The 26,257-nt window shown below is 37.0% G+C and overlaps 1 protein-coding gene across 1 annotated transcript in view; it reads left to right on the top strand.

Annotated features, from left to right (window-relative positions):
• The window catches only part of ACVR1C (activin A receptor type 1C), a 95,565-nt gene that overhangs the window by 58,793 nt on the left and 10,515 nt on the right, over positions 1-26,257 (top strand). The window contains exons 3-8 of the mRNA XM_002812496.4: positions 8,706-8,945; positions 14,370-14,600; positions 18,216-18,383; positions 19,968-20,124; positions 21,617-21,741; positions 24,122-24,252. Coding sequence (XP_002812542.2) covers positions 8,706-8,945; positions 14,370-14,600; positions 18,216-18,383; positions 19,968-20,124; positions 21,617-21,741; positions 24,122-24,252 — 1,052 coding nt within the window. The remainder of the gene's footprint in view (positions 1-8,705; positions 8,946-14,369; positions 14,601-18,215; positions 18,384-19,967; positions 20,125-21,616; positions 21,742-24,121; positions 24,253-26,257) is intronic.

Raw genomic sequence — 26,257 nt, 5'->3', positions numbered from 1 at the left:
CATAGGTATACGTGTGCCATGGTGCTTTGCTGCACCTATCAACCCATTATCTAGGTTTTAGGCCCCGCATGCATTGGCTATTTGTATTAATGCTCTCCCTCCCATTACCCCCCACCCGCTGACAGGTCCCGGTGTGTGTGTGTTCCCCTCCCAGTGTCCATGTGTTCTCATTGTTCAACTCCCACGTAATAAGTGAGAATATGTGGTGTTTGATTTTCTGTTCCTGTATTAGTTTGCTGAGGATGATGGCCTCCAGCTTCATCCATGTCCCTGCAAAGGACATGATCTCATTCCTTCTTATGGCTGCATAGTATCCCATGGTGTAGATGTACCACATTTTCTTTATCCAGTCTGTCATTGATGGGCATTTGGGTTGGTGCCATGTCTTTGCTATTGTAAATAGTGCTGTATTAAACATATGTGTGCATGTGTCTTTATAGTAGAATGGTTTATATTCCTTTTGGTATATACCCAGTAATGGAATGGCTGGGTCAAATGGTATTCCTGGTTCTAGATCCTTGAGGAATTGCCCCACTGTCTTCCACAGTGGTTAAACTAATTTATATTCCTACCAACAGTGTAAAAGTGTTCTGATTTCTCCACAGCCTCGCCAGTATCTATTGTTTCTTGACTTCATAATCGCCATTCTGACTGGCATGAGATGGTATCTCACTGTGGTTTTGATTTACATTTCTCTAATGATTAATGATGTTGAGCCTTTTTTCATATGCTTGTTGCCTGCATAAATGTCGTCTTCTGAGAAGTGTCTGTTCATATCCTTTGCCTACTTTTTGATGGGATTTTTTTCTTGTAAACTTGTTTAAGTTCCTTGTAGATTCTGGATACTGGACCTTTGCCTGATGGGTAGATTGCAAAAATTTTCTCCCATTCTGTAGGTTGCCTGTTCACTCTGATGATAGTTTCCTTTGCTGTGCAGAAGCTCTTTAGTTTAATTAGATCCCATTTGTCAATTTTGGCTTTTGTTGCAATTGCTGTTGGCATTTTCATCATGAAATCTTTGCCCATGCCTATGTCCTGAATGGTATTGCCTAGGTTTTCCTCTAGGGTTTTTATGGTTTTTGGTTTTACATTTAAGTCTTTAATCCATCTTGAGTTGATTTTTGTATAATGTGTAAGGAAAGGATCCAGTTTTAGTTTTCTGCATATGGCTAGCCAGTTCTCCCAGTACCATTATTAAATAGGGAATCTTTTCCCTATTGCTTGTTTTTGTCAGGTTTGTCAAAGATCAGATGGTTGTAGATGTGTCATGTTATTTCTGATGTCTCTGTTCTGTTCCATTGGTCTATATGTCTGTTTTGGCACTGGTACCATGCTGTTTTGGTTACTGTAGCCTTGCAGTATAGTTTGAAATCAGGTAGCATGATGTCTCCAGCTTTGTTCTTTTCACTTAGGATTGTCTTGGCTATACAGGCTCTTTTTTGGTTCCATATGAAATTTAAAGTAGTTTTTTCTAATTCTGTGAAGAATGTCAATGGTAGTTTGATGGGAATAGCTTTGAATCCACAGATTAATTTAGGCAGCATGGCCATTTTCATGATATTGATTCTTCCTATCCATGAGCATGAAATGTTTTTACATTTGTTTGTGTCCTCTCTTATTTACTTGAGCAGTGGTTTGTAGTTCTCCTTCAAGGTCCTTCACATTGCTTGTTAGCTGTATTCCTAGGTATTTTATTTTCTCTGTAGCAATTGTGAATGGGAGTGTATTCTTAATTGGGCTCTCTGCTTGTCTATTGTTGATGTGTAAGAATGCTTGTGATTTTTGCACATTGATTTTGTATCCTGAGACTTTGCTGAGGTTGTTTATTAGCTTAAAGAGTTTTGGGGCTGAGATGATGGGGTTTTCTAAATATAGAATTATGTTATCTGCAAACAGACAGTTTGACTTCCTCTCTTCCTATTTGAATACCCCTTATCTCTTTCTCTTGCCTGATTGCCCTGGCCAGAACTTCCAATACTATGTTCAATAAGACTGATGAGAGAGAGCATCCTTGTTTTGTGCTGGTTTTCAAAGGGAATGCTTTCAGCTTTTGCCCATTCAGTATGATATTGGCTGTGGGGTTGTCATAAATAGCTATTATTATTTTAACATATGTTCCATGTATACCTACTTTATTGAGGGTTTTTAATATCAAGGGATGTTGGATTTTATAGAAGGCCTTTTCTGCATCTGTTGTGATAATCATGTGGTTTTTGTCATGTGATGGATTACATTTATTGATTTGTGTATGTTGAACCAGCCTTGTATCCCAGGGGTGAAGCCAACTTGATCTTGATGGTTAAACTTTTTGATGTGCTGCCAGTTTGCTTAGCTAGTATTTTATTGAGGATTTTCGCATTGATGTTCATCAGGGATACTGGCCTGAAGTTTTCTTTTTTTGTTGTGTCTCTGCCAGGTTTTCGTATCAGGATGATGCTGGCCTCATAAAATGAGTTAGGGAGAAGTCCCTTCTTTTCAATTGTTGGGAATAGTTTCAGAAGGAATGGTACCAGCTCCTCTCTGTACGTCTAGTCCTGGGCCTTTTTTTTTTTTGGTTGGTATGCTATGTATTACTGCCTCAATTTCACAACTTGTTATTGGTCTATTCAGGGATTCAACTTCTTCCTGGTTTAGTCTTGGGCCTCCTCCCCCAATCTTAAAGTTTTCTTCATATATAAATATATATGTTAATTATATATATTTATTATATATTATATATATTTATTACATATTATATATATTTATTATATATATATTTTTTTGAGACGGAGTCTTGCTCTGTCATCAGGCTGCAGTGCAGTGGTGCGATCTCAGCTCACTGCAACCTCTGCCTCCTGGGTTCAAGCGATTCTTCTACCTCAGCCTCCCGAGTAGCTGGACTAGAGGCACGCGCCAACCATGCCCAGCTAATTTTTTGTATTTTTCATAGAGACAGAGTTTCACCATGTTGGCCAGGATGGTATCGATATCTTGACCTCGTGATCCGCCCACCTCGGCCTCCCAAAGTGCTAGGATTACAGGCGTGAGCCACCGCGCCCAGCCTTCTCCATATTTTTACTTGTGAAGTTGCTTGGGAATTGTTCTCTAGATGGGTCATATATTAAATAGTAGATCTTAAATTCTGCAAGGTTGTGGACTCTGCTCTGCTTTTCTGGCGTTTCCTCTAGAGAATTTTTCTCAGTCAGTGCATACAAAGCAATCCATTTGGAGCTAATCTTTGAGCCAACTTAGTAAAGCATCAAGAAACCAGTTAGAAATGTGTTCTCATTACCATCTAGCAAATATTGGAAAAAATGGTACCCACATTTTAGGATGCTGTGAAGTGGCAGGTTAAGTGAGGTTCATCATGATGATTTAGGAGATTTCTCCTTGCTCAACATGTCACTCTGTTTTTTACAAAAGCAATTATTCCTATTGAACTAATAAATGAGCTAGCTTTGAATGTTGTAGTGGTAGTGTATTCTCTCTTCTATTTCAGCTGTACATATTATTTCCACTTATTTTCCCCCAGAAACCTGTGAAGTAAATAAAGACTCTTTAATTGAATTCACAGGAGTGTGTCACAGGTTTATAGGGGTGGATGGACAGAACATCATCACGTCATTCAGTTGACAGTGGTAGCATTTTTCCCCGGTGCCAGGACAGAAACAGACCCATCAAAAAGCATCTCCAGCAATATTCCCCTTTTGGTTGGTGTGTTACCTGAGAACATTTCAAAGTCATAAGCTGGAGAAAGAAATGCTTTCTTTTTTATGCGTGAAGGAGAGTGAGAAAGCAGTTGAAGACTTGATATTAATAGTTATACCTTCATGAAATGGACCTTGCAAAATGTTATCTTTTTACTTGGGAAAAACTATTAATAAAAGGAGGGAGAGTGGTTTTAATGCAAAATGACAGTGACTTTTGGGATGGAAGCACTAATCTTGAAAGGTTTTACAAGAATGGACTTTGTTTGGATGAAGGGCTCTGTTTTTTGTTTGTTTGTTTCTAAACAATTTTCCAGCAGGACATATCTCTTCACTCCCTCTATTCTCAGAGGGTTTCTAATATGTCACTCCATTGTAATGCCTTGGTTTTTAGTCAGCTGATTGCCATTTTAATATAGTGGGGAAATGTGTCTGTAATTTGAAATGTAGATATTATACCAGAAGATTTCCATGCCAGTAGTCCATATGAATTATTTGAAGCAATTGATCAAGTACACACCTCCACTTCTAAGTGTGAGCAAAAGTTCTGAGAAGGAATTTAAAGGAAAGATATTTTATTCTAGTAAACAGTTTGCAAACTGGGGAGAAATAGCCCTCAGCTTAAACTGAAGGTGCGTTCCAGAGAACAAAGGCAGGGTTTGTTTGGCTTTTATAGAGAAAGTTCCCATTTAGGTTTTCAGTCAGGTCCTCCTATGAAAAATGAAAGATTAGAACTTACTTAGTTCAGATTGGTTGATGCAGCTGAGTTCTGATTGGTTGATGCAGGCCACAGCCTATTGGTTGATTCAGGTAACATGGGCAAGAACAGTTAATCATGAAAGTTTCAAAGTTAAGCAGTTGTGTGGCTTTTCTGGGAACTCAGAGTATGTGTGTAACCTCTAGTCAGCCAATGGCCACTTGGTTCTATTTTAAATTTAGGCCCCGTTTGCCACTCAGGATTCATCTTGAGGGATTGACTTTTTCAGGTTCACATAGCCATCTCCTTCTTATAGCATATGCTAAAGAAATGTAAATTAATTAATTTGAAAGTCATGTAAATCTCATAAACATCAATATTTTTTCATACTTTCAATAAAGAAGGAGCAGAGAAGGAAATGTGGGGATCATGCCTACATTGTCTTATCTTTTTCTTTTCATCTTGAGGCTCTCCTTAAAGCAAGAAATAGGAAGTAGTGAGGAGGTAATGGGAATAGTAAACTGTTCTGGGAGAAGCTGATGCATTTAAACTAAGTCTTCACTTGGGCAGTGGCAACCACCAGTGACTTTCACAATCGCCAGGTCCACGCAGGTCTCCAGGGAGAGTTGCAAAACTCACAAAGATAAATTAAAATTTCCTTCCTTCCTTCCTTCTTTCCCTCCCTCCCTCCTTCTTTTCTTCCTTCCTTCCCTGCCTCCTTGCTTCTCTCTTTCCTTTTTCCTTCCTTCCTTCCTTCCCTCTCTCCTTCTTTCCCTTCCCCCTTTTCTTCCTGCTATCTTGTTAATAATTCCTTCCCTTGCATTTTCTCAGTTTGACATATTGTAGGGCTTATTTGGGGAAATATTTGTCAGCCAGGCCCTCACCTTTCTGGGTTAGTGCTTTTCTCTCATTTTCCCCATTCTCTTCAATCTAATTTTCTAAGGAGTGAAATCACTTGAATTAACAATGCAGCACTCCTCCCACCTCACTTTTGGGATTTAATGTGTCCCCCCATGGAGCTGCTAATTCCATGGAGAATGCATCTCACTTGGCACAGAAAATCCCCTAAATTGCAAAGCATCAAATAATAAGAGTTTTCCTGTGATCAAGAATGTAAAACCTGCTAGAAAAATTAATATGTTCATCAAAGTTAATGATTATTGAAACGTATTCTTAGCTGCGTGATTGTTTTCTTGTACCCTGATTCGCTGGATGTAGACTACAGTTTTATTTTTTTCATTTATCCCCTCTAGTGATTATCATCAGCATTAGGTTTAAAGCATAGTTTTACAAATGTTTGCTTTTAAAATTCCTCAGTGTTTAAGGAGTTCTTACCGAATGGTGTTGCTAGACTTTTTCTAGCTGAGTAATCTTTTTTCCTTACTAACTCACATTGGTGAATTTGTTCACAAAAGTAGAAACATTGTTCATCTATAATAAACATCTCTGAGAGCCATAGCCATCACTAGAGCAGTGCACTTTTATGGAGATTATTCTATTTTTAGGGTTGCTGACCTTTTGCTTTTTTATTAGTTGCTATAGTGATGATCTGAGCTCTGCTTAATAGAGCTTTACAAAAATGATGACGATCAATAAGCTTGTTAATGCTAATGTTTATATTGATAGTTCCTAATAACACATATCAAAATAAAATTTAGTCATGTAAATGTATTCAGTAGTGGAATTGTGTATTTAAAAACACTTTTTAAATAGATGTTTATGTAAGATGCAGGAGATTAAATGCATTCTGTGGCTTTTTTAGAAAAACTAGAATACCTTTGTGCAGACATAAAAATATGGAGACAGTTTGAAAGATCATTGTGAAATACACAATAAAATCATTTTATAACAGCAAACTTCAGAAGTTGGAAGTACCATGGCTAATGATTACTAAAGCAAAGTCAAGTCAGATAATTCTTTTAGTACCTATTCTAAGAACACTCTAGGCCAATTTCTCCTCATATGCACCTGTATAACTACTAATGATTTCAGAGGAATTCTGAAACACTCAGGGGAAGAAAAGTTGGTAATCAGTTAAAATTCATCTGGCAAAGTAGTAGAACAGCACAGATTATGATTGTTTCTGAAGTTCACTTAATAATTTTAAATCTTTTACTTACTGATAGTAGATAAACTACTATCTTTGGCATTATAGTGAAATTTCTATGAACACATTTGTGAGGAATTTGATTCTTTTTCCTTCAGAATTAAATAATATTTGTTTTCAAATGATAGTCATGTATTTTTTGACACATTGTAGGTGAAGTGCAAGAACGTCTAAGATATTAAGCTCTTTAGCATCGTCAGTGCAAAGAGGACATCTGGGGAATGGCGAAACTATCAAGGCCCATTATCATTGCAATTTGTTTAGATGCTAAGGTGCTGGTGTCAGGCTATTGCTTTCCAAGCATAGTCTCCCATTCTTTCTCTGTCCTGTGAAGAATCATCCGGGGAGGCAGTTTGCCAAAGGTTCACAGCAAGAAGATGGTAGCCCACAGGTGGAACTGGTTTCTCTCTCTCTAGAACCTGGATTCCTCTCCTTCTCCTTGATGTTTGAGAACCTAAGTCTCCTCAATTCTGCTCCCATAGTCTATCAAATATGCTCTAAGATTTATTAAAAACAAAAATCAACACCACAGTAGTAGGACAAGGGGATGAAATGGGATTGATGCAGAGGCTATCTTTAGTCAACGAAAAGGAAATGAACAATGTGTCAGTTTCAAGTGTCAAAATAACTTCTTTGAAAAACACAGGAAATTATCTGTCATCATAGATTTTTCATGTATCACTTTTTTTCTAAATTAAAAAAAGATTTCTTAAATGCAAGATGAAGTTTAAGCAAAAAAATTGGCTTCATGTGTTTTTAAAATTAGAATCACAAATTTAATTATATCCTTATGTTACTTGGTTTCAATGATCACATTTATTTTTCTAAAATGAAAAGTCTTGTCTCTTATAGGAATACCACTAGTAGAACTTTTAGTGATTCTGTCTTTAAGAACTATTTACTGATCATCTACTATGTGTCAGGCATCATTGTAAACACTGGACATATGGCTGGGAACAAAGCAGGCAAACTTCTTCCTCTCCCGAAGCTGATGTCCTCTGGAGGGAATTGGGTAATCAATAAATGAGTATATGTGTCAGGTGGTGATCAGAGCTAGGAATTAAAATCAAGCAGGACAAGGGTCTTGAGAGTGTACAGGGAATGGGAAAGAAGTGCTATTTTAGGTAAGGTTGTCAGCCAACACCACGGTCTCCCAACTGGTTTCTTGCATTAGGTTTCTGATTGACCTATTCACTTTTATTCTTGCTTCTCTAGTGTCTATTCACACAGCAGCCACTCAGAATAAAAATTAGATCGTGTCTCTTACCTACCAAACCCTGAAACAACTTTTTAAAATAAAATTCACAGTCCTTTCCTTAATCCTTTTCATCTCACCATCATCACTCCCTCTCTCTTTCCTGCTTCATTTTTTTTTCTGTAGCACCATTCTTTCTTGCTTTTGTGTTAAACATCTGTTTAGTAGATGAATGAGAACATATATGACTCAAGAACAGGAATTTGGGCTCTTTCCTCACCATTGTGTCTCCAACACCTGGAATAGCAGCAACACATTGCAAGAGCCCAATAATTATTTTGGCATGAAAGAGTGAATGTACATGCTTTAAAAGTGGACTGCTGTGGCCAGGCACGGTGGCTCACGCCGGTAATCCCAGCACTTTGGGAGGCTGAGGTGGGTGGATCACCTGAGGTCAGGAGTTTGAGACCAGCCTGGCTAACATGGTGAAACCCTGTCTCTATAAAAATAGAAAAATTAGCCGGGCATGGTGGTGGGCACCTGTAATCTCAGCTACTCAGGAGGCTGAGGCAGGAGAATGGCTTGAACCTGGGAGGTGGAGGTTGCAGTGAGCCCAGATCGCACCACTGCACTCCAGCCTGGGTGATAGAGTGAGACTTCATCTCAAAAAAAAAAAAAAAAAAAAAAAAAAAAAGTGTACTGCTGAATAATGGAGGGAAAATAGTAGACAGAAAAGGGTGAAATGCTTCAGAGATCCTAAAACAGATCCCATGTGCTGGTTTCCATTATCATAATCATATTTCTTATTGTCACCTGCCATAACCATTCCTAGCTGCAGCCTAATCTTATTTCTTTTTCTCCATCTTTGCTTATACCACAGAGAGCCTTTACCAATGAATGTAAGTGCATACTGTGTAGCTGAATATTCTGGATGTGAAATTTTGGTGATTGCAATTCCAATTCCAAAAATACTTAAAATGGGTTGATTTATGGTCATGTTCTTTCTTCTTTAAACTGTAGCATCACCAAATGCCCCAAAACTTGGACCCATGGAGCTGGCCATCATTATTACTGTGCCTGTTTGCCTCCTGTCCATAGCTGCAATGCTGACAATATGGGCATGCCAGGGTCGACAGTGCTCCTACAGGAAGAAAAAGAGACCGAATGTGGAGGAACCACTCTCTGAGTGCAATCTGGTAAATGCTGGAAAAACCCTGAAAGATCTGATTTATGATGTGACCGCCTCTGGATCTGGCTCTGGTATGTTACCATTGTCCATTTTTTTTTTAAAATAAGAAAACTCTTTATTTAAAAGTAAAGAAAAACTTTTTAACAAAAAGGGCCCAAATATTATGAATTCCATCTTGAAAGGATACACGGTGAGCTCTGGTATAGGAACTGCTTTTAGTACCTGAGGAAGAGAAAAACCATCGTGGCCTATAGAATTAAGTCTTCTCAGTTGCTTTTTATAGCTTTAGGTGTTCAGATTCTTACATTCACTTTCCTTCAGAATTTATTTCTGAAGCAAAAAAGCAATTTCCCTTCTCTACTCCCTACTTCCCCCCATTATGGTTACGAACAATCACTGTTGCTTTCTTGATAATGTTTTATGGACACAAAAGGGTTAGGGTTGTAGTAATTAGGGTGTTGAGTTCTGAGGGAAAGATGTTGGTTATACAAAGTAGTGTTCTTTGAGCACTTTTGCTTGTGGTTATGAGGATTTTCAGAATCTATAGACATGCCCTGAGATGTGTGTGAAGCTAACAGGGAACTCACCTGAAATTAAATCAAGAATATGTTCTTAAAGCAAAGAAACAGAAGATTAAAGAGAGCAGTGCAGCATTCCTGTGCTGGCTTTTGCTGGCAATGGTTACATACATGACTGTCTTCCTCTTTAATGGAACTCCAGAACCCCCGGTAAAGCATTCAAAGTACCAGGCTGTATTATAGCCTAAATGAGCCTTTCTCACAACACAAAGCATTTGAAGGTTTTTTATTTTTATTTTTATTTTTTATTTTTTTATCTTTTGGCAGGAGGTTGGGGGAGTGGGGGGACAGTTTTCCCCAGAATAAGAAACTCCCTAAAATGGTAGGGGATTCCATATATATATATATCCAGAAATCCTGCCAGCTCATGGTTTACGGAAATATGAACAAGAGTAACCCTAGGTGAGCCACTTCAGAGGCCCCTGCATCTCTTCTTGTTTTGGAAGGATCATTAAGATAGTAGCCCAACATTTTGAAGAACTCCCTTGCCAATGGCTTTTGGGAAAATCCAGGCAGTAACAATTAACAGAGGTAGGCGACAGAGGGGTGATAACATCTCTATGTGCATCTATATTTAGCATGAAGCTGCTTTGGATTCATCAGAAAAGAAAAGCATAATCAAACACAGATAGTTCGCTCCTTCTGGGGCAAAATCACCTGGCCTCCCACTGACGAAGTCTAAATGTTTACACCATCACTGTACACATTAGGTAGCATCTTTCAAAGGAAGAATACTGGTAAGAAAACCCCCAAACTGCAAAGTTTTAAAAACCGGAATTTAAATTAAATTAAATTATTGGCTAGATGACTGGCACCTTCCTTCCTTCCTTTGTCTCCTTCCTTCCTTCCTTTGTCTCCTCCCTTCCTTCCTTCCTTTGTCTCCTTCCTTCCTTCCTTCGTCTCCTTCCTTCCCACCCTCCCTCCCTCCTTTCTTTCTTTCTTTCTTTCCTCCCTTCCTTCCTTCCTTCCTTCCTTCCTTCCTTCTTTCTTTCTTTCTTTCTTTCTTTCTTTCTTTCTTTCTTTCTTTCTTTCTTTCTTTCTTTCTTTCTCTTTCTTTCTTTTTCTTTCTTTCTTTCTCTTTCTTTCTCTCTCTCTTTCTTTCTTTCTTTCTTCTTCTTTTTTTTTTTCCCCAGATTCTCACCCTGTTACCTAGGCTGGAGTGCAGTGGCGGTATCTTGGCTCACTGCAACCTCTCCCTCCTGGATTCAAGTGATTCTCCTACCTGAGCCTCCTAAGTAGCTAGAATTACAGGTGTGCCTCACTACACCTGGCTAATTTTTGCATTTTTAGCAGAGATGGGGTTTCACCATGTTGGCCAGGCTGGTCTCAAACTCCTGAACTCAAGTGATCTGCCTGCCTCGGCCACCCAAAGTGCTGAGATTACAGGTGTGAGCCACTGCACCCGGCCACATTTTTCTTTAAAATGAAAACTTGTTGATATTCAATATTGTTTCCTTCTTTGACTCTGACACTTTGAGGCCCACTGTGCCCTGATTTCTTGAATATTGACAACATTCTAGGCACAGAGACCACTGATTTATGACAAGTTTCTTGAAACCTTATATAATTTCTTTATAAGGTTCAAGAGGTTAAATAACTCTCTGCTTAATCCCCATCCCCAAAAACATTTTAATTTATCTGAAGATGTTAGATAAAAACGTGCATTTTGGAGCTATTCCTTAAATACATTTAAGATAACCAAAGATTTTCCTTTCAAATGAAAGTAATTCAGATTTTAATACTAGAGATTGGGATTTAGTTTGAGAAAGTAGTCATGGGCTAGGGCATAAATCAAAAATTAATGTTACATTTTCTGGTGTTTTTTACATGTTTAAACCTAAATCTGGAATTACTGATTCTGGATTCTCTCGTTTTCAGATTATTCTAAGATCTCTCATTAAAAAAAAAAAAAAAAAAGTAGTAAATGTGTCCAAGCATGGATGATTTCTTTAAATACCAATCTGAAAGAGCTTTAGGCATTTTTTCCCCTGAAGCCAGTTGCATACGTTTGGCAGTGACCAGTGGCTGAAAGTAACAGAAGGCCTCCCTGCCTTTGATAATCAGAGAATGGGTGTATCCGCAGTGAGGCTTCAGTCATAAAAGCTCACCTGTAGGGAGGGGATTGGAGGAGTGGGGAGTCTGATTCCCTCTGCTTTTCTTAATTGGCCAGTAACTTTAAATGTAAGACAGTTTTGTCAGATGCTGAGAAACAAAAACTGTGAAGTGTATTCTTGACCGGGTCAGGGGCAAATTTCAAAGACATGCATAATGCCTGCAAGAGGGGAAAATGGATTGATGAGAAAGGATGGTGTCTCAGATGGCTTCCAAGAAACTGGGTAGGTTGCTGCTTTTCTCTTGTGGTGTAACAATTCTGACTGATGGTGACATTATTGAAAGCTAACCTTCTACAACCCCTGGTTAAAAGATTGAAATGAACCTACAGGGAGAAGCAGAAATCCATGTATCTTCAAATGAAATGTCTAGGTGCATAACAGAAGAATTAGATTCATTTTGGTGGTTGCTTTGAAAGATACCAAAGCAAGTTTTATTGAGTTTTAATGTCTCAATTTAATTGCTGTCTCAAGTACTTTATATATTGTTGTCTTTGTTCCTGATCTGCACCACTGATTATGTACTTGATTAATTTGCAGTTTGAAAGCATAAGCTTATCTAGCTCTCCATCCATTTGTTGTGTTTTGGGTAGTGCTGGTTGGTGGTAGTGATGTTTCTGTGAGTGTGCATGTATGTGTGTGGATAAGACTAGAGGTTAGCAGGAGGAAGGGAGAGACTGAGATTGAGATTTGGCCTAATAATTGTTAGCATAACTTTTAGTGTGTGGTCAAGTAATAAAATTGATTGTTGCCTGCAAAAACAGTCCAGGCTGGGCTCAGTGGCTCACGCCTGTAATCCCAGCACTTTGGGAGGCCAAGGCAGGTGGATCACTTGAGGTCAGGAGTTCGAGACCAGCCTGGCCAACATGGTGAAACCTCTCCTGTACTAAAAATACAAAAATTAGCCAGGTATGGTGGTGCACACCTGTAGTCCTAGCTACTCAGGAGGCTCATGTGGGAGAATCGCTTGAACCTGGGAGGTGGAGATAGTAGTGAGCTGAGATCATGCCACTGCACTCCAGCCTGACAGAGCAAGACTCCATCTCAAAAAACAAAAAAACAAAAACAAAAACAAATGAACAAACAAAAACAGTCTTATAGTTTGCTTCTAGAGAGGAAGAGTTTGCACTGAAGATCAGTGTTTTAGTTCTAGGTCTGCCTCTCACTAGCAGCATAATCCTGGGAAAGACTTCGATTATCGAGGGGCCTCAGTTTTGCCATCTCTAAAATGATAGGGTTGAACCAGATAATTTCAAAAGAACTTTCTGCCTGTAGGGTTTTGTGACTAATTGTTGAGATCCGTAACAGCAGATTTGTAGTCTGTGCTTATTTAGCCTGTGCTTATATGTTCATATGAGAACATATGAATGAACAATGACTCATTTTAGGTGCAGGGACCAAAGCCCCCGCAAGACAGGGTCATTGCTATGAGGGCTCCCTAGCTGTCTGAGTACAAAAACAGTAACTAAATGTGACTTTTCAGAATAGACGTAGACTGTAACCTCTTTAACTATTTTTCCTTTGATTTTAAGAGTAATAAATATCAATTGTGGAAATTAAGAAAATGTGGAAAATTAGAAAGAAGACTATCATAACTCACCCCAGTTTCACCAAGAGAAATAACCATCATAACATTTAGCATGTTTCCTTTTGAGTCTTATTTTCTGTGCATATTTTGAATAGCTAGATACACTTATATTTATAAGAATAAAATGTACTATGCTGATTTTATTTAATATTATAGCAAAAGTATTTTTTCATGTTATTAAATACTTCTTCATAAGCATCATCATTATTATTGGCTCTGAGTATGCCATCCTAAGATTAACATAATGTTAACCATTATTGAACATGTAATATGCCAGATACTGTGCTAGGTGCTGAACATGCTTATTAATTCTCATATCATCTCTATGAGATGTGTAATATTGATTATCCCCAGTTTTTCAGATGAAGAAGCTGAAGCGCAGACACGTAAAATAACTTGCGCATGATTACCAGGTGGCAGAGCTGAAATCTGAACCCGCCTGTGCTCTTAATTTCTGCACTTTATTTCACAATTATTCCATTACCTGACACTTTTACTTATTTTATTCCTATAAATAATAATAACATATTAAACATCTTGACATACATTTTTCCACATTTTGCATTAAGTATTTGCGACAGAATTCTAGAGGTGGAGTTAGTAGTTCAAAGAATATAAGCATTATACCTACATTCAGGATATATTTTCTTTGAAATTTTTTTTTTGTTCCACAGAAAATATTCATTTGATATCTTATTTGACTATATCTTGCTTTTAGTGTAATGTCATTATCTCACATGATCATTGTATTTGATTCTTCACTTTCCAATTTCAGCTTGGTTTTGAAAAAATTCACAAATAATTATTTTGCTCTTCCAGTTGTACCAGGAACCATACATTTTATTTTAGAGGCTAACACTTCTTTTTTTTTTTTTTTGCTTTTACTCTTGTGTACTTAGTAAACCTGACTGGCTTTGATGGGCAAATGAAGGAGATTTGCAGCAATTCTTGGAAATCAGATATCTGCAGCAGCAGGCTATGTTCAAAAAATTTTTACTTGTGAATACAAGAAGACAAATTCATATTCATAAGTTGAAGTATTTTTTTCAGCATGCTTTGACATTAAGTTTGCTATAGTGGTACTTATTCCTTCAAAATAGATAAAATTATTAAAGCACTTAAATGTTTGCTTTTTTAAAATCTTGAAACAGTGATTATTATGAGAGTTCTTTTCTGGCATTTGTGTTTAATCATCAATTCCATCTTTTCTTTGGCTAGGTCTACCTCTGTTGGTTCAAAGGACAATTGCAAGGACGATTGTGCTTCAGGAAATAGTCGGAAAAGGTAGATTTGGTGAGGTGTGGCATGGAAGATGGTGTGGGGAAGACGTGGCTGTGAAAATATTCTCCTCCAGAGATGAAAGATCTTGGTTTCGTGAGGCAGAAATTTACCAGACGGTCATGCTGCGACATGAAAACATCCTTGGTTTCATTGCTGCTGACAACAAAGGTATTTCTAATCTAATTGTGTTCAACAAGTAAAAAATGTTGTCTAGAGCGAGAATCTGTCTCAAAAAAAAATGTTGTCTAGTATCAGATAAGAAAAAATAAATTCATCTCTTCTTCGTTTTCTTTTTGTTTTTTTTTTGAGACGTAATCTGGCTCTGTCGCCCAGGCTGGAGTGCAGCGGCGCAATCTTGGCTCACTGCGAGCTCCGCCTCCCGGGTTCACGCCATTCTCCTGCCTCAGCCTCCAGAGTAGCTGGGACTACAGGCGCCCGCCACTACGCCCGGCTAATGTTTTTTTTGGTTTTTTTTTTTTTTTTTTTTTTGTATTTTTAGTAGAGATGGGGTTTCACTGTGTTAGCCAGGATGGTCTTGATCTCCTGACCTCGTGATCCACCCGCCTCGGCCTCCCAAAGTGCTGGGATTACAGGCGTGAGCCACCGCGCCCGGCCCATCTCTTCGTTTTAAGAAAGTCTATATGAAAGTCTAATTTATATAAAGTCCTTTCCTCTTTCTCACGGATAAATGTACATAACCATACAATGAAGCAGGGCAAATGAGTGATGGGAAATCATGATGTCCAGATAGCCAGGGCGGTGCTTAAAATGTTTGCTGACTGGTTTGGTGCAGGAACCAACTAATCAGAACAAAAGCCTCAACTGCAACAGAATCCTGGAGAACTCTGCCACGCCAGGTTTACCCATTAGTTGCTGCTTGGTCATGAAGAGATATGGAGGCATCTGGGTGTCTAGGGCAAAGGAGTATCATTGGGAGTTTTTATTTGTTTTATTGAGACAGAGTCTCGCTATGTTGCCCAGGCTGGAGTGCAGTGGCACGATCTCAGCTCATTGCAACCTCCGCCTCCTGGGTTCAAGCGATTCTCCTGCCTCAGCCTCCCAAGTAGTCCCAAGTAGCTGGAACTACAGGTGCCTGCCACCACGCCTGGCTAATGTTTGTATTTTCAGTAGAGACAGGGTTTTCACTATGTTGGCCAGTCTGGTCTTGAACTCCTGACCTCGTTATCCGCCCCCCTCGGCCTCCTAAAGTGCTGGATTTACAGGCTTGAGCCACCCCGCCTGGCCCGGGAGTTTTGAATAGCAGCTATTTACCAACCAAGACAGAAATATTTCAATATTTTAATAACCAATACAGACATACCAATTAATACTAGCTGAATGTTCAGCTTTGTTAGGGCTGTATTTTTCATCCGTATAACAGCCTTCATCTTCAAGACTCAAATTTTCTGAAAATATTATCTCTTTTGATTGTATTAGAATGCTGGCAAGTGAGACAATTTTAGTGAACTTTTCTATTAATGTTACTTTGAGCACGATTTGTATCTTGAGGCCGCCATTAACGGTGCCAAGTAGCGTTTGTTATTTTTTGAGTTTCATAGAGCAAGTCAGAGCATCAGCTTTCTGATATTTAAAATAAGTACTCATAAAATATTGTACCCATGCTTGTGTAATCACAGATTTGATATAAAATTCATTGATTATCTATGCTTTTTCTCTTCTTTTTTACAAAATTGTTACTCATCTAACTGTTCATTAGTGCCCCTAATAGGTAACAAAAGTGAGGAAAACTTGATTCAGTCAACTTTTAAACTTTAGCTCCAGTTAGTAATACTCATGAAGAACTTTGGTAGAGTCAAGATTGTAACCCCAATCTAAAAAAGGGTTAAGACAAATTATCTATGAATGTCAAGGATCCACCATTGCCTGTGAAAATTAAGAACCTATAGTTAATTTTATCTAATATAAACTTAATCATAAAAGTATCCATTATTAATTGGATGGAAAAAGAGAGGCTTAGCATTTAGCATACCTTTTGGCCATAATTATGTTTACTGATGATTTGCCATTTCTGATTTGCTAAGGAGAAATAGGGTAAAGGCAAGATGGCTAACAAAAAAAGTTCTTTCCAAATTTGTAACTACATATACTTTGAAACTATATCCAGATCACTGAGGATGAGACATTTCTCATTTAGCTGTTAAGAATGTTTTCTTTTCCCTCCTAATCTTGAGCTGAACTGCCTACTGGTTGGATTAATCAGCAATGCTGTCAAAGCAGTTATGATTGTACATGGATCATCTTCATGGGCTAGTTTAATCATGATGTTTATTGGATTATAAAATAATATGCATTGGCTAGGCACGGTGGCTCACACCTGTAATCCCAGCACTTTGGGAGGCCAAGGTGGGCGGATCACCTGAGGTCAGGAGTTCGATATTAGCCTGGCCAACATGGTGAAACCCCATTTCTACTAAAAATTAAAAAAAAAAAAATTAGCTGGGCTTGGTGGCAGACGCCTGTAATCCCAGCTACTCAGGAGGTGGAGGCAGGAGAATTGCTTGAACCCAGGAGGCAGAGGTTGCAGTGAGCCGAGATTGCACCACTGCACTCCAGCCTAAGCGACAGAGCGATATTCTGTCTCAAAAAAATGAATAAATAAAAATAAAATAATAATAATAATAATATGCACAAGACATATTATCCTTGGTTTTCTCTTCTTGAGTTTAACTGGTCTACCTCTATCATCTCTTAACTTGTCAGTGGCTTTTTGCATGATTCCAAATGATCTCTAACTTCACTTTCATTTTTTAATTCCTTTACCTTTTGCACCATTGACAGTTTCACTCTTTAGTCAACTGTCTGACAAAAGCATTGATGTGAGAGGGCAAGATAGCCACTTGTGTCAATCAGGGAGAGAGGTGTGAGTAAGGGTTATTTTTATATGTTGTATATTAATGAGCTTTACCATGTTATGTTGACTTTTAAATTCTTAGGAAATTTTATCACTACCCAGATTTGGAAATTAAATATTTGGATAACAAAGAGCTGTTGTACATACAGCATCTGGCCAGATAGGTCCTTAGCAAATGTTCATTATAGATCCTTTCCCTGAGTGTCAGAACTGGTCAGGACTGCTCAGAGTTACTGTAGACATTTTATTTCAAAAGCTAAAGCTCACTCTACTAATATGTAGAAAAGTTTTAGGGTAATTTCTTTTCTAGAAGTCTTTTACAAGCTGGATTAGGTTTTGGCTAAATGAGATAAATTATTTGAAAATGTCTAGTAATTGTGTTTGGCTCTTACTATAAGCTTTTGGGGAAAATAATCAACTCTGTATTTTGAAAGGTGAATAACATCAACATTTTTAGAATGTTAGAGCTTTTATGATAGAAATAATACTTTGCATAAATTTGTTATATTTCTGATCTTTATTGGTATAATTTTTCTTAAAAGCTCAGAGTAGTTTATAACACACACTGAGCCTAAATGCATCTCTCAGTGGTTTCTCCTATAATGTGGTTACTATTGCCAGCAGGTACTGATAGAGAGGAAATAAGAAAGGAGTTGTTCAGTTGTTAGAATCAATCACAACCTCACAACTTTCTATTTTTATGGTGGGCACATATAACAAGTTCCAACATATCAGTATCTTCAGGAATTCATTGAGAATTTTTTGTTTACTAACTTGGACTGTAAGCATTACCACTGAAGCAATTAACTTTGCTTTGTTAACAATACAGATTAAACACTGATATTTGTTAAAAGCTTTTGGCTTCTTTCTCAATATGTATTTACAACAACAAAATTATGTTTTCTTGTTAGATAATGGAACTTGGACCCAACTTTGGCTGGTATCTGAATATCATGAACAGGGCTCTTTATATGACTATTTGAATAGAAATATAGTGACCGTGGCTGGAATGATCAAGCTGGCGCTCTCAATTGCTAGTGGTCTGGCACACCTTCATATGGAGATTGTTGGTACACAAGGTATGTATTTCCTTTTCATTTTTTTTCCACTTTGAATATAAGGATAGAAGTACTTAGTTATATTTTAATTTATTAGGAATAATTAATTATTATTTCTTTAGGCTGGGCATGGTGGCTTATACCCATAATCCCGGCATTTTGGTAGTCTAGGTGAGAGGATCACTTGAGGCCAGGAATTTGAGACCAGCCTGGGCAACATAGTGAGATCTCCATCTCTACCAAAAAAAAAAAAAAAAAAAATCTGGTTGTGGTGGCATGTGCCTTTAGTCCCAGCCACTTGGGAGGCTGAGGTGGGAGGATCACTTGAGCCTGAAAGGTCCAGGCTGCAATGAGTTACGATTGCACCACTGCACTCTAGTTTGGGTGACAGAGCGAGACCCTATCTCAAAAAAAAAAAAAATAATAAATAAATAAATAAACAATAAAGGTAATTTTTAAAGCTAAAGGTGTTGTCATGATACAGCCAACTCTCATCAGTTGCTCACTATTTTGTATCTTATCCATAATAATATTTTAAAAAATTTATTCCTAGTGGTTCTATCTTTGCCATTTAGCATATGTACCCAGAGATCTTGCTTTAGTGGCAAATGTCCTATATCCAGAGAATACAAATAATTTAAATGTTTACCTTTGATAATTTAAAAAGTAATTGGAAAGTATAATATGATTTTGAAAAAAATATTTGTATATCATGTACTTGAAGCTAAATAGTACCTACCGCCATTTCTATTTGTTGAGTTAAGAGGTTGGCTCTAGAGAGTCAATTATTCTAGACAGGGCAGTGGTTCTCACATTTGAACTCATGATCTCTTTACACTCTTAAAATTATTGAGGACTACAAAGGTTTTTGTGTATGTAGCTTATATCTATTACTATTTACAATATTAGAAATTAAAATTGAGGAATTTAAAAGTACTTATTAATTTGCTTAAAATAACCAATTAAATGTTAATATAAATATTTTAAATATAACAACATTTTTTTAATGCTAAAACTGATTAAGTGAAAATAATGGTTTTGTTTTACATTGTTGCAAATCCCTTTAATGTCTGTTTTAATGTCTGGATTTTCATACCTGTTCTTCATTCCGTCTGTTCTCATATGTTGTTTTGGTTGAAATATGTGAAGAAAAGATGGCGTCACACAGATGCGTAGTTAGAAAAGAGTTGCAAGGACCTTGGGGATCTTTTGGCTACAATTGAGAACTGCTGGTGCGGGGTAATAGAAGTTTTCAGACTTATTTTGTAAAAGAATATTTGCCATGTTCTTATGAGCACATAGCAGTACTAATTCTTTCCCCATCTGTTAAAAAATGTTTATTAGTGATCTAGTCATCTAGTGCTCTAAGCAATAGAGGCATGGTGATGAACAAAACAGCTACTGTCCTTATTCAGTTTACAGTTTACTTGGGAGAGACAGATGATTCAGCATGTACATAAATAAACAAGATAATTTAGATAGTGACAAGAGCTTTGAAGAAAACTGTTTTTGAATTAGCTCATTTTGAGCTAAGTCTTCAGGATGATTTCTCTTGAACAGTCTCCGGTAAAGAAAAAAACGAATATGTTCTTCTTTGCTTCATAGGTAAACCTGCTATTGCTCATCGAGACATAAAATCAAAGAATATCTTAGTGAAAAAGTGTGAAACTTGTGCCATAGCGGACTTAGGGTTGGCTGTGAAGCATGATTCAATACTGAACACTATTGACATACCTCAGAATCCTAAAGTGGGAACCAAGAGGTAAGATGACTGACTTGGGTAGCATAGTAAGATGTGAGAGTACCCAATAAGCATGAATGTCCTCATGTGTGTGGAGGAGGCTGAGGTCCAAACAGGAAACCACTGGGCCCAAGAAATCCAGAAGTCTTCTCTGGGTCGCTGAGAAGTTAGTGGGTGCAATGGTTATAAAGCAAGGACAGCTGGCATTTTGGGCCATATGGATTGCAGCCATTTAGGTACAGAGTCCAGTGGAGAGAAATGATGGAAGAGATAGTGGTGTATTATTTTTAGTGTGCCATTTTCTGAGAATGCATTTTCCTACAGATAAGAAAAAAATGTCAGCAGTATGTAGCTCCTCCAAAGCCTTTATATCCCATAAATGAACTGAAACTCAGGACTAGTTCTATATACTCAGGTTCTATACAACAGACACAGAATCAATATGTTGAAATAGATAGGTAGGGATTCTATATGCTGAATACACTTATGTGCTACTATATTCCCTTATTCTTTAAATATATTATATAACAATTTATGTATTACCTATACTTTTACTTATTATTAAATCTCCCAAATTGATATGTATTAAGATAATATAAATTTGGATACAATTCCCACTTCCGAGGAACAGAATCTCTGAAGATTAAGAATGAGCATGAAGTAACAACATATACCACACATGTGTCAGGTCAGGCCCATTAGGAATGGGATTTCTGGTATTTTTCTTGTTATAGCCAGCCTGTGGCCATATGTCCAGCCTAGTTCCAATTCTTTTTACTTGAATTTCAGGCTCTACATTACTTTGGCAAAATTCCAGAGTTCTTGACCTTGAAATTAGAAACAACCAAAATATTTTCTTGGAGTTGTTAAAGGCCCTTGAGAGTAGAGAAATTCTAAGTTGCTATAGCTGGCCTTCAAGCCGTATTTGAGATTCCAGGACAGTGCCTGTGAATGCCTCTTGTGATTCACTGGGAGACTTTCATAAGCCCCAGGAACACTTCCGGGCAGTTTATTCACACTGGGCAGCCCTAAGGAACTTCTTTTCCCTGTACAAGAAAAGCCGTACCTTGCCCATCTGATTATCCCCACATCAGGAACCTTCAGGGAAGCTTTGGCTGCTGGATTCCTTCAGAGGATCTCACACCCTTTCAAGAACTTGGGAGGGTGTTGCATCCTCACTTCAATATTCTGGGAAATCTCCAAAATCTCCCTAGTACAGCAAGGCTCAGTCAGGCCCATGGACTGTAGATTTCTTATACTGACTCTTGTTCAAACATGGCTATATTTTTTTGGAGCCAATGTGTAATAAAATTGTTCACTGAGAGAAAGTATGGGTGGAGTGCTGCTGAGCACACTTGATGGTTGAGTCAATAATGTATTCTTTAATTTTATTCTATTATAGTGCCTCAAATCTGCCTTTTAAAATGGCATAAGCTATCTTAATTTATTAAGATTGTTTTACTGGACTGCTATAAAGTCATACACAGAATCTGAAATGTACATGTTTTTGAAGGTATATGGCTCCTGAAATGCTTGATGATACAATGAATGTGAATATCTTTGAGTCCTTCAAACGAGCTGACATCTATTCTGTTGGTCTGGTTTACTGGGAAATAGCCCGGAGGTGTTCAGTCGGAGGTAAAATTTTGGAAATATCCTTTGTGTTTGCCTTTCCTTGATACTCTGAATACAAGATGTGATATTCTATCTTTTTTCCCCAAGCACTATATTCAATCAGTTTCTTAGTATTTAAGAGAATACCTTTTGGTGATATATTTCCAGTGGCAAAAGTGGGATATCTTGCATATAATGGAGATTTTATATTGTGATTACTGCTTAGCGGGGTGACAGTTCTCCTGATAATTTTTATTTCCATATGACACTTTATGAAGTACTTGAAAATTATTTGAGTTTGTAAGCTGTAAGCTGGTATTCCTAACTTATATCCCAAATAAGTTAAATGATTTGCTGAGGCAATAGGACTTGAAGGGTTCAGTTTCTTAAGCTTTTCTTGTCTTTTTCTTCCCTGTGATATGATAAATACTGTGGGGTTGGATAAAGGTATGGGAAGAGGTGGGCAAAGACAAACTTCCTACCTTTACTGCTCCCAGCAGTTTAGAACTTAATAATGCACCTGGGCGCGGTGACTCATGCCTGTAATCCCAACACTTTGGGAGGCTGAGGCAGGCAGATCACTGAGGTCGGGAGTTCGAGACCAGCCTGACCAACGTGGAGAAACACGTCTCTACTAAAAATACAAAATTAGCTGGGCATGCTGGGCATGGTGGCTCATGAGCTGAGATTGCGCCATTGCACTCCAGCCTGGGCAACAAGAGCGAAACTCTGTCTCAAAAAAAAAGGTACTTAATAATGAAGAATTAGGGAGGGGGAAGCCCTGTAAATATGTCTGATGAAACAGTTGCATCAGTGGAGAAAAAGTTAAATGCTGGTAGAAAATGATTTCGAGTTTCCACTTTCAAGTGAGACAGACTTAGGACTAAGCGTTGGTTTAGCAATTCCTTGAATGTCCGACTTCAGGCAAGTTACTTAGTTGTAATTTCCTCATCTGAAAATGAAGATAATACAAAAACTGATCCCTTGGGCTTTAAGGATTTAATGAATTAATTCATGTGAAGCTTTTAGTACAGAGCCTGTTCACAGTAAACATTCGATTAAAGACCTGCCATTATTAAACTATTGTCTTTTTTTTCATTTTGTATTGATGTCATTTTGCATTACATTAATCTCATTTTTTAAAAAACCTTGCAGACTTTATGAAAAGCTTCTAAGGTTAAAATTATGTCTGAATGAGCAAACATACATACTTTTTCTCTTTTATTCATAGATGATATTATAAAACATTCAGGGATCTAAAACTGTTTATAGAAGCAATAGAATTATAGTGGTGCCGAACATGGACACTAGGGTTTGAATTCAGATTTGCCACTTACTAGCTCTTATGTCTCTGAAAAAATTCATAACATTCTGTGCTTCAGTTTCCTCGTCTATAAAACAGAAATAATGTTGTACCTTCTTTAGTCAGTAGTTTTGAGGACTGATTAGTTAAAACCTGTAAAGGCCTTAAGGCAATGCATGGCAAATAGCAAGATTTCAAACATGTTAATAATTTTTTGTAAAAATTTCATATTGATATTAGTCTAGATTTGCTTTTAGATTTTTCCTTAACTTTTCTTCAACTGTAAAAATAGTAATTTAGCAGACATGAATTATAGTTAGTTGTCTAGTATTATGGCATGTCTTACATATTTTAAGTTAAAAGCACTGCAGTTAATTAAAAAGATTTTATAAGGGATTTCCTGGAATTTAAGTAGTATTCTAATAATTGAGGTCTTCTTTGTCTTTGAGACTCTTTAAATATTAATCTTCATGTTGAACTGTCTATCTTCAACTACCTTTGGCTTCTTCTCCAGAACATTCTCAGGTTCAGTAGTTCTAAAGTCTAAATGTAAGAAACCCAACGTTAAAAAGATTGCCTAAAAGTTTTCAAAGAGAGAAAGCTGTTTTGTTTTGAAAAAGTTATCTGATGGGAAAATATATGTACTTCATTCACAAAGCAATGAAGCTGTGCTACAAATTTCATAATCAGAAGAAAGTAGGCATTACTTTTAAATTGTATAATGGCATTTTAATTGAATAAAAATTTACATAATTTTGATAATAGAAAAATATAAAATTTATTTTATATAATTATAAAATAGAAATGTTATATATTATATAATTATTAAATTATGTTTTTATATATTGTAATTTTATATAATCTTATATAAATTTTACATTTATGAAAACATTTATAATACAAAATTTAACTTTATGTAACTATTCAACTGGGTGATTTAAACTTATATCTGATTTTATAGTGACACATTATTTTAATAAACTTGACTTTCCAGTTCCCTGGGGTGTCACTTGTGCCTAGAAAACTTAATTGGTATTACTTAAAATAGATATCTTTGTTTATTATTTGCATATGGAAATTTATTATACAAATTTCTTACAGGAATTGTTGAGGAGTACCAATTGCCTTATTATGACATGGTGCCTTCAGATCCCTCGATAGAGGAAATGAGAAAGGTTGTTTGTGACCAGAAGTTTCGACCAAGTATCCCAAACCAGTGGCACAGTTGTGAAGTAAGGCCATGTTTTTATCTATATTTTTCTTATTAAATTTTTGAGGTGAATATCAGGGAGACTTTTCAGAGACCATATAGTTTTTCCAATTCATTCCATATATGTAGACATATGTCTTTTTATAAGTCTTCAGAAGGATTTTTTTCCCCTTTAGTGCTGTGCATGCATAATGCTAGGTTACGTGACAGTAGCAAATCCTGAAATCTCAGTGACTTTCCACAAGACTTTATTTCTTGCTTACACAAACTGCTCTGCAGGTTAGGCAACTCTCCATGGCACCTGTTCTCATTGTAGTAACTCAGTAATCACTCTGATTTGATCCTTGGACACATAGTTTCCAGATCTCTAGGTCAGGTGAAGAGAGGAGCTGGAGGATCACACACTGACTCTTTAATGCTTTGGCATCAGGTGACACACATCTCTTCCACTCATGGCTCCTACCAGAACTTGTCACATGGTTCCACCAAACTGCAGGGGGTCTAGGAACTGCAGGGAACATGGGTAGACTCAGTGGGTAGTTAATGTCTCTGCCACACAGAATATTACAATTCCAATCATCTTTACATTCAATAAGTTATACCTCATCTCTAACCTGCTAAAGTTTGAACTTATTCTCTCATTAGAAAAGCTCCCTCACATCAGACTCCATTGTCATTTATCTTGTCATCTCCAGCAAACCAGTATTTAACCATAATGTACTAGACAAATAGTAAATGGTTATTGCAATGCTTGTTATGCCTTATGTGAAGATAGAGATTTTTTCTAGCTCTTACAAGGAAAAAGAGTAGAAGGTGGGAAAAAGACTCTAAATCATCTAACTAGTTCCAGAACCATTCTGATACTTTAATCTCTCTCATTTCAGTTATTGCTGTCTATTTTTTGTGCCATATTTTAATGTAATGAATGAGATATTTTTTAGGTGATGTCTTTTAGCCTGGCTTTGTTTTAGGGAATATTTTATATATTTGCCTTTTTGCCTCATTTTTCTGTTCCTTCATGTTTCTCAACCCTTTTCTAATTTAATCATGTTTCTCAACCCTTTTTCTAATTTCTAATTCAAAACACAAGATTTGTGTTTTGTTATTTTTGTATTTTGTGTAGATGCCTTACCTACATACTTGAGAAGCAAATTTTGAAGCATTTATAATTTAATTGAAATTAAATTAAAATTTTTCTAATATTAATAATTTATGTACATGACACAATATAAACTTACAGTGTTTAAAGTATAATAGAATGAAAACTAGTGAATCCACTACCAGGTTGGAAAAATAGAACATTTTCAATACCTTTGAAGATTCCTTACCCCTCTGAGAGGTTACTTATATTATAATCAATTATTTCTTTTTTTTTTTTTTTTTTTACTTTTTTAATTTAATTTTATTTTTTTTTCTTTTATTGTAATTATTATTATTATTATTATTATTATACTTTAGGTTTTATGGTACATGTGCCCAATGTGCAGTAAGTTACATATGTATACATGTGCCATGCTGGTGCACTGCACCCACCAACTCGTCATCTAGCATTAGGTATATCTCCCAATGTTATCCCTCCCCCCTCCCCCCAACCCACAACAGTCCCTGAAGTGTGATGTTCCCCTTCCTGTGTCCATGTGTTCTCATTGTTCAATTCCCACCTATGAGTGAGAATATGCGGTGTTTGGTTTTTTGTTCTTGCGATAGTTTACTGAGAATGATAATTTCCAATTTCATCCATGTCCCTACAAAGGACATGAACTCATCATTTCTTATGTCTGCATAGTATTCCATGGTGTAGATGTGCCACATTTTCTTAATCCAGTCTATCATTGTTGGGTGCTGGAGAGGATGTGGAGAAATAGGAACACTTTTACACTGTTGGTGGGACTGTAAACTAGTTCAACCCTTGTGGAAGTCAGTGTGGCGATTCCTCAGGGATCTAGAACTAGAAATTCCATTCGACCCAGCCATCCCATTACTGGGTATATACCCAAAGGACTATAAATCATGCTGCTATAAAGACA

The sequence above is a fragment of the Pongo abelii genome, chromosome 11 (assembly GCF_028885655.2).
Source record: "Pongo abelii isolate AG06213 chromosome 11, NHGRI_mPonAbe1-v2.0_pri, whole genome shotgun sequence".
Lineage (NCBI taxonomy): Eukaryota > Metazoa > Chordata > Mammalia > Primates > Hominidae > Pongo > Pongo abelii.
The sequence above is the reverse complement of the archived record's forward strand: the minus strand, read 5'-3'. Positions and strand labels throughout refer to the sequence as shown.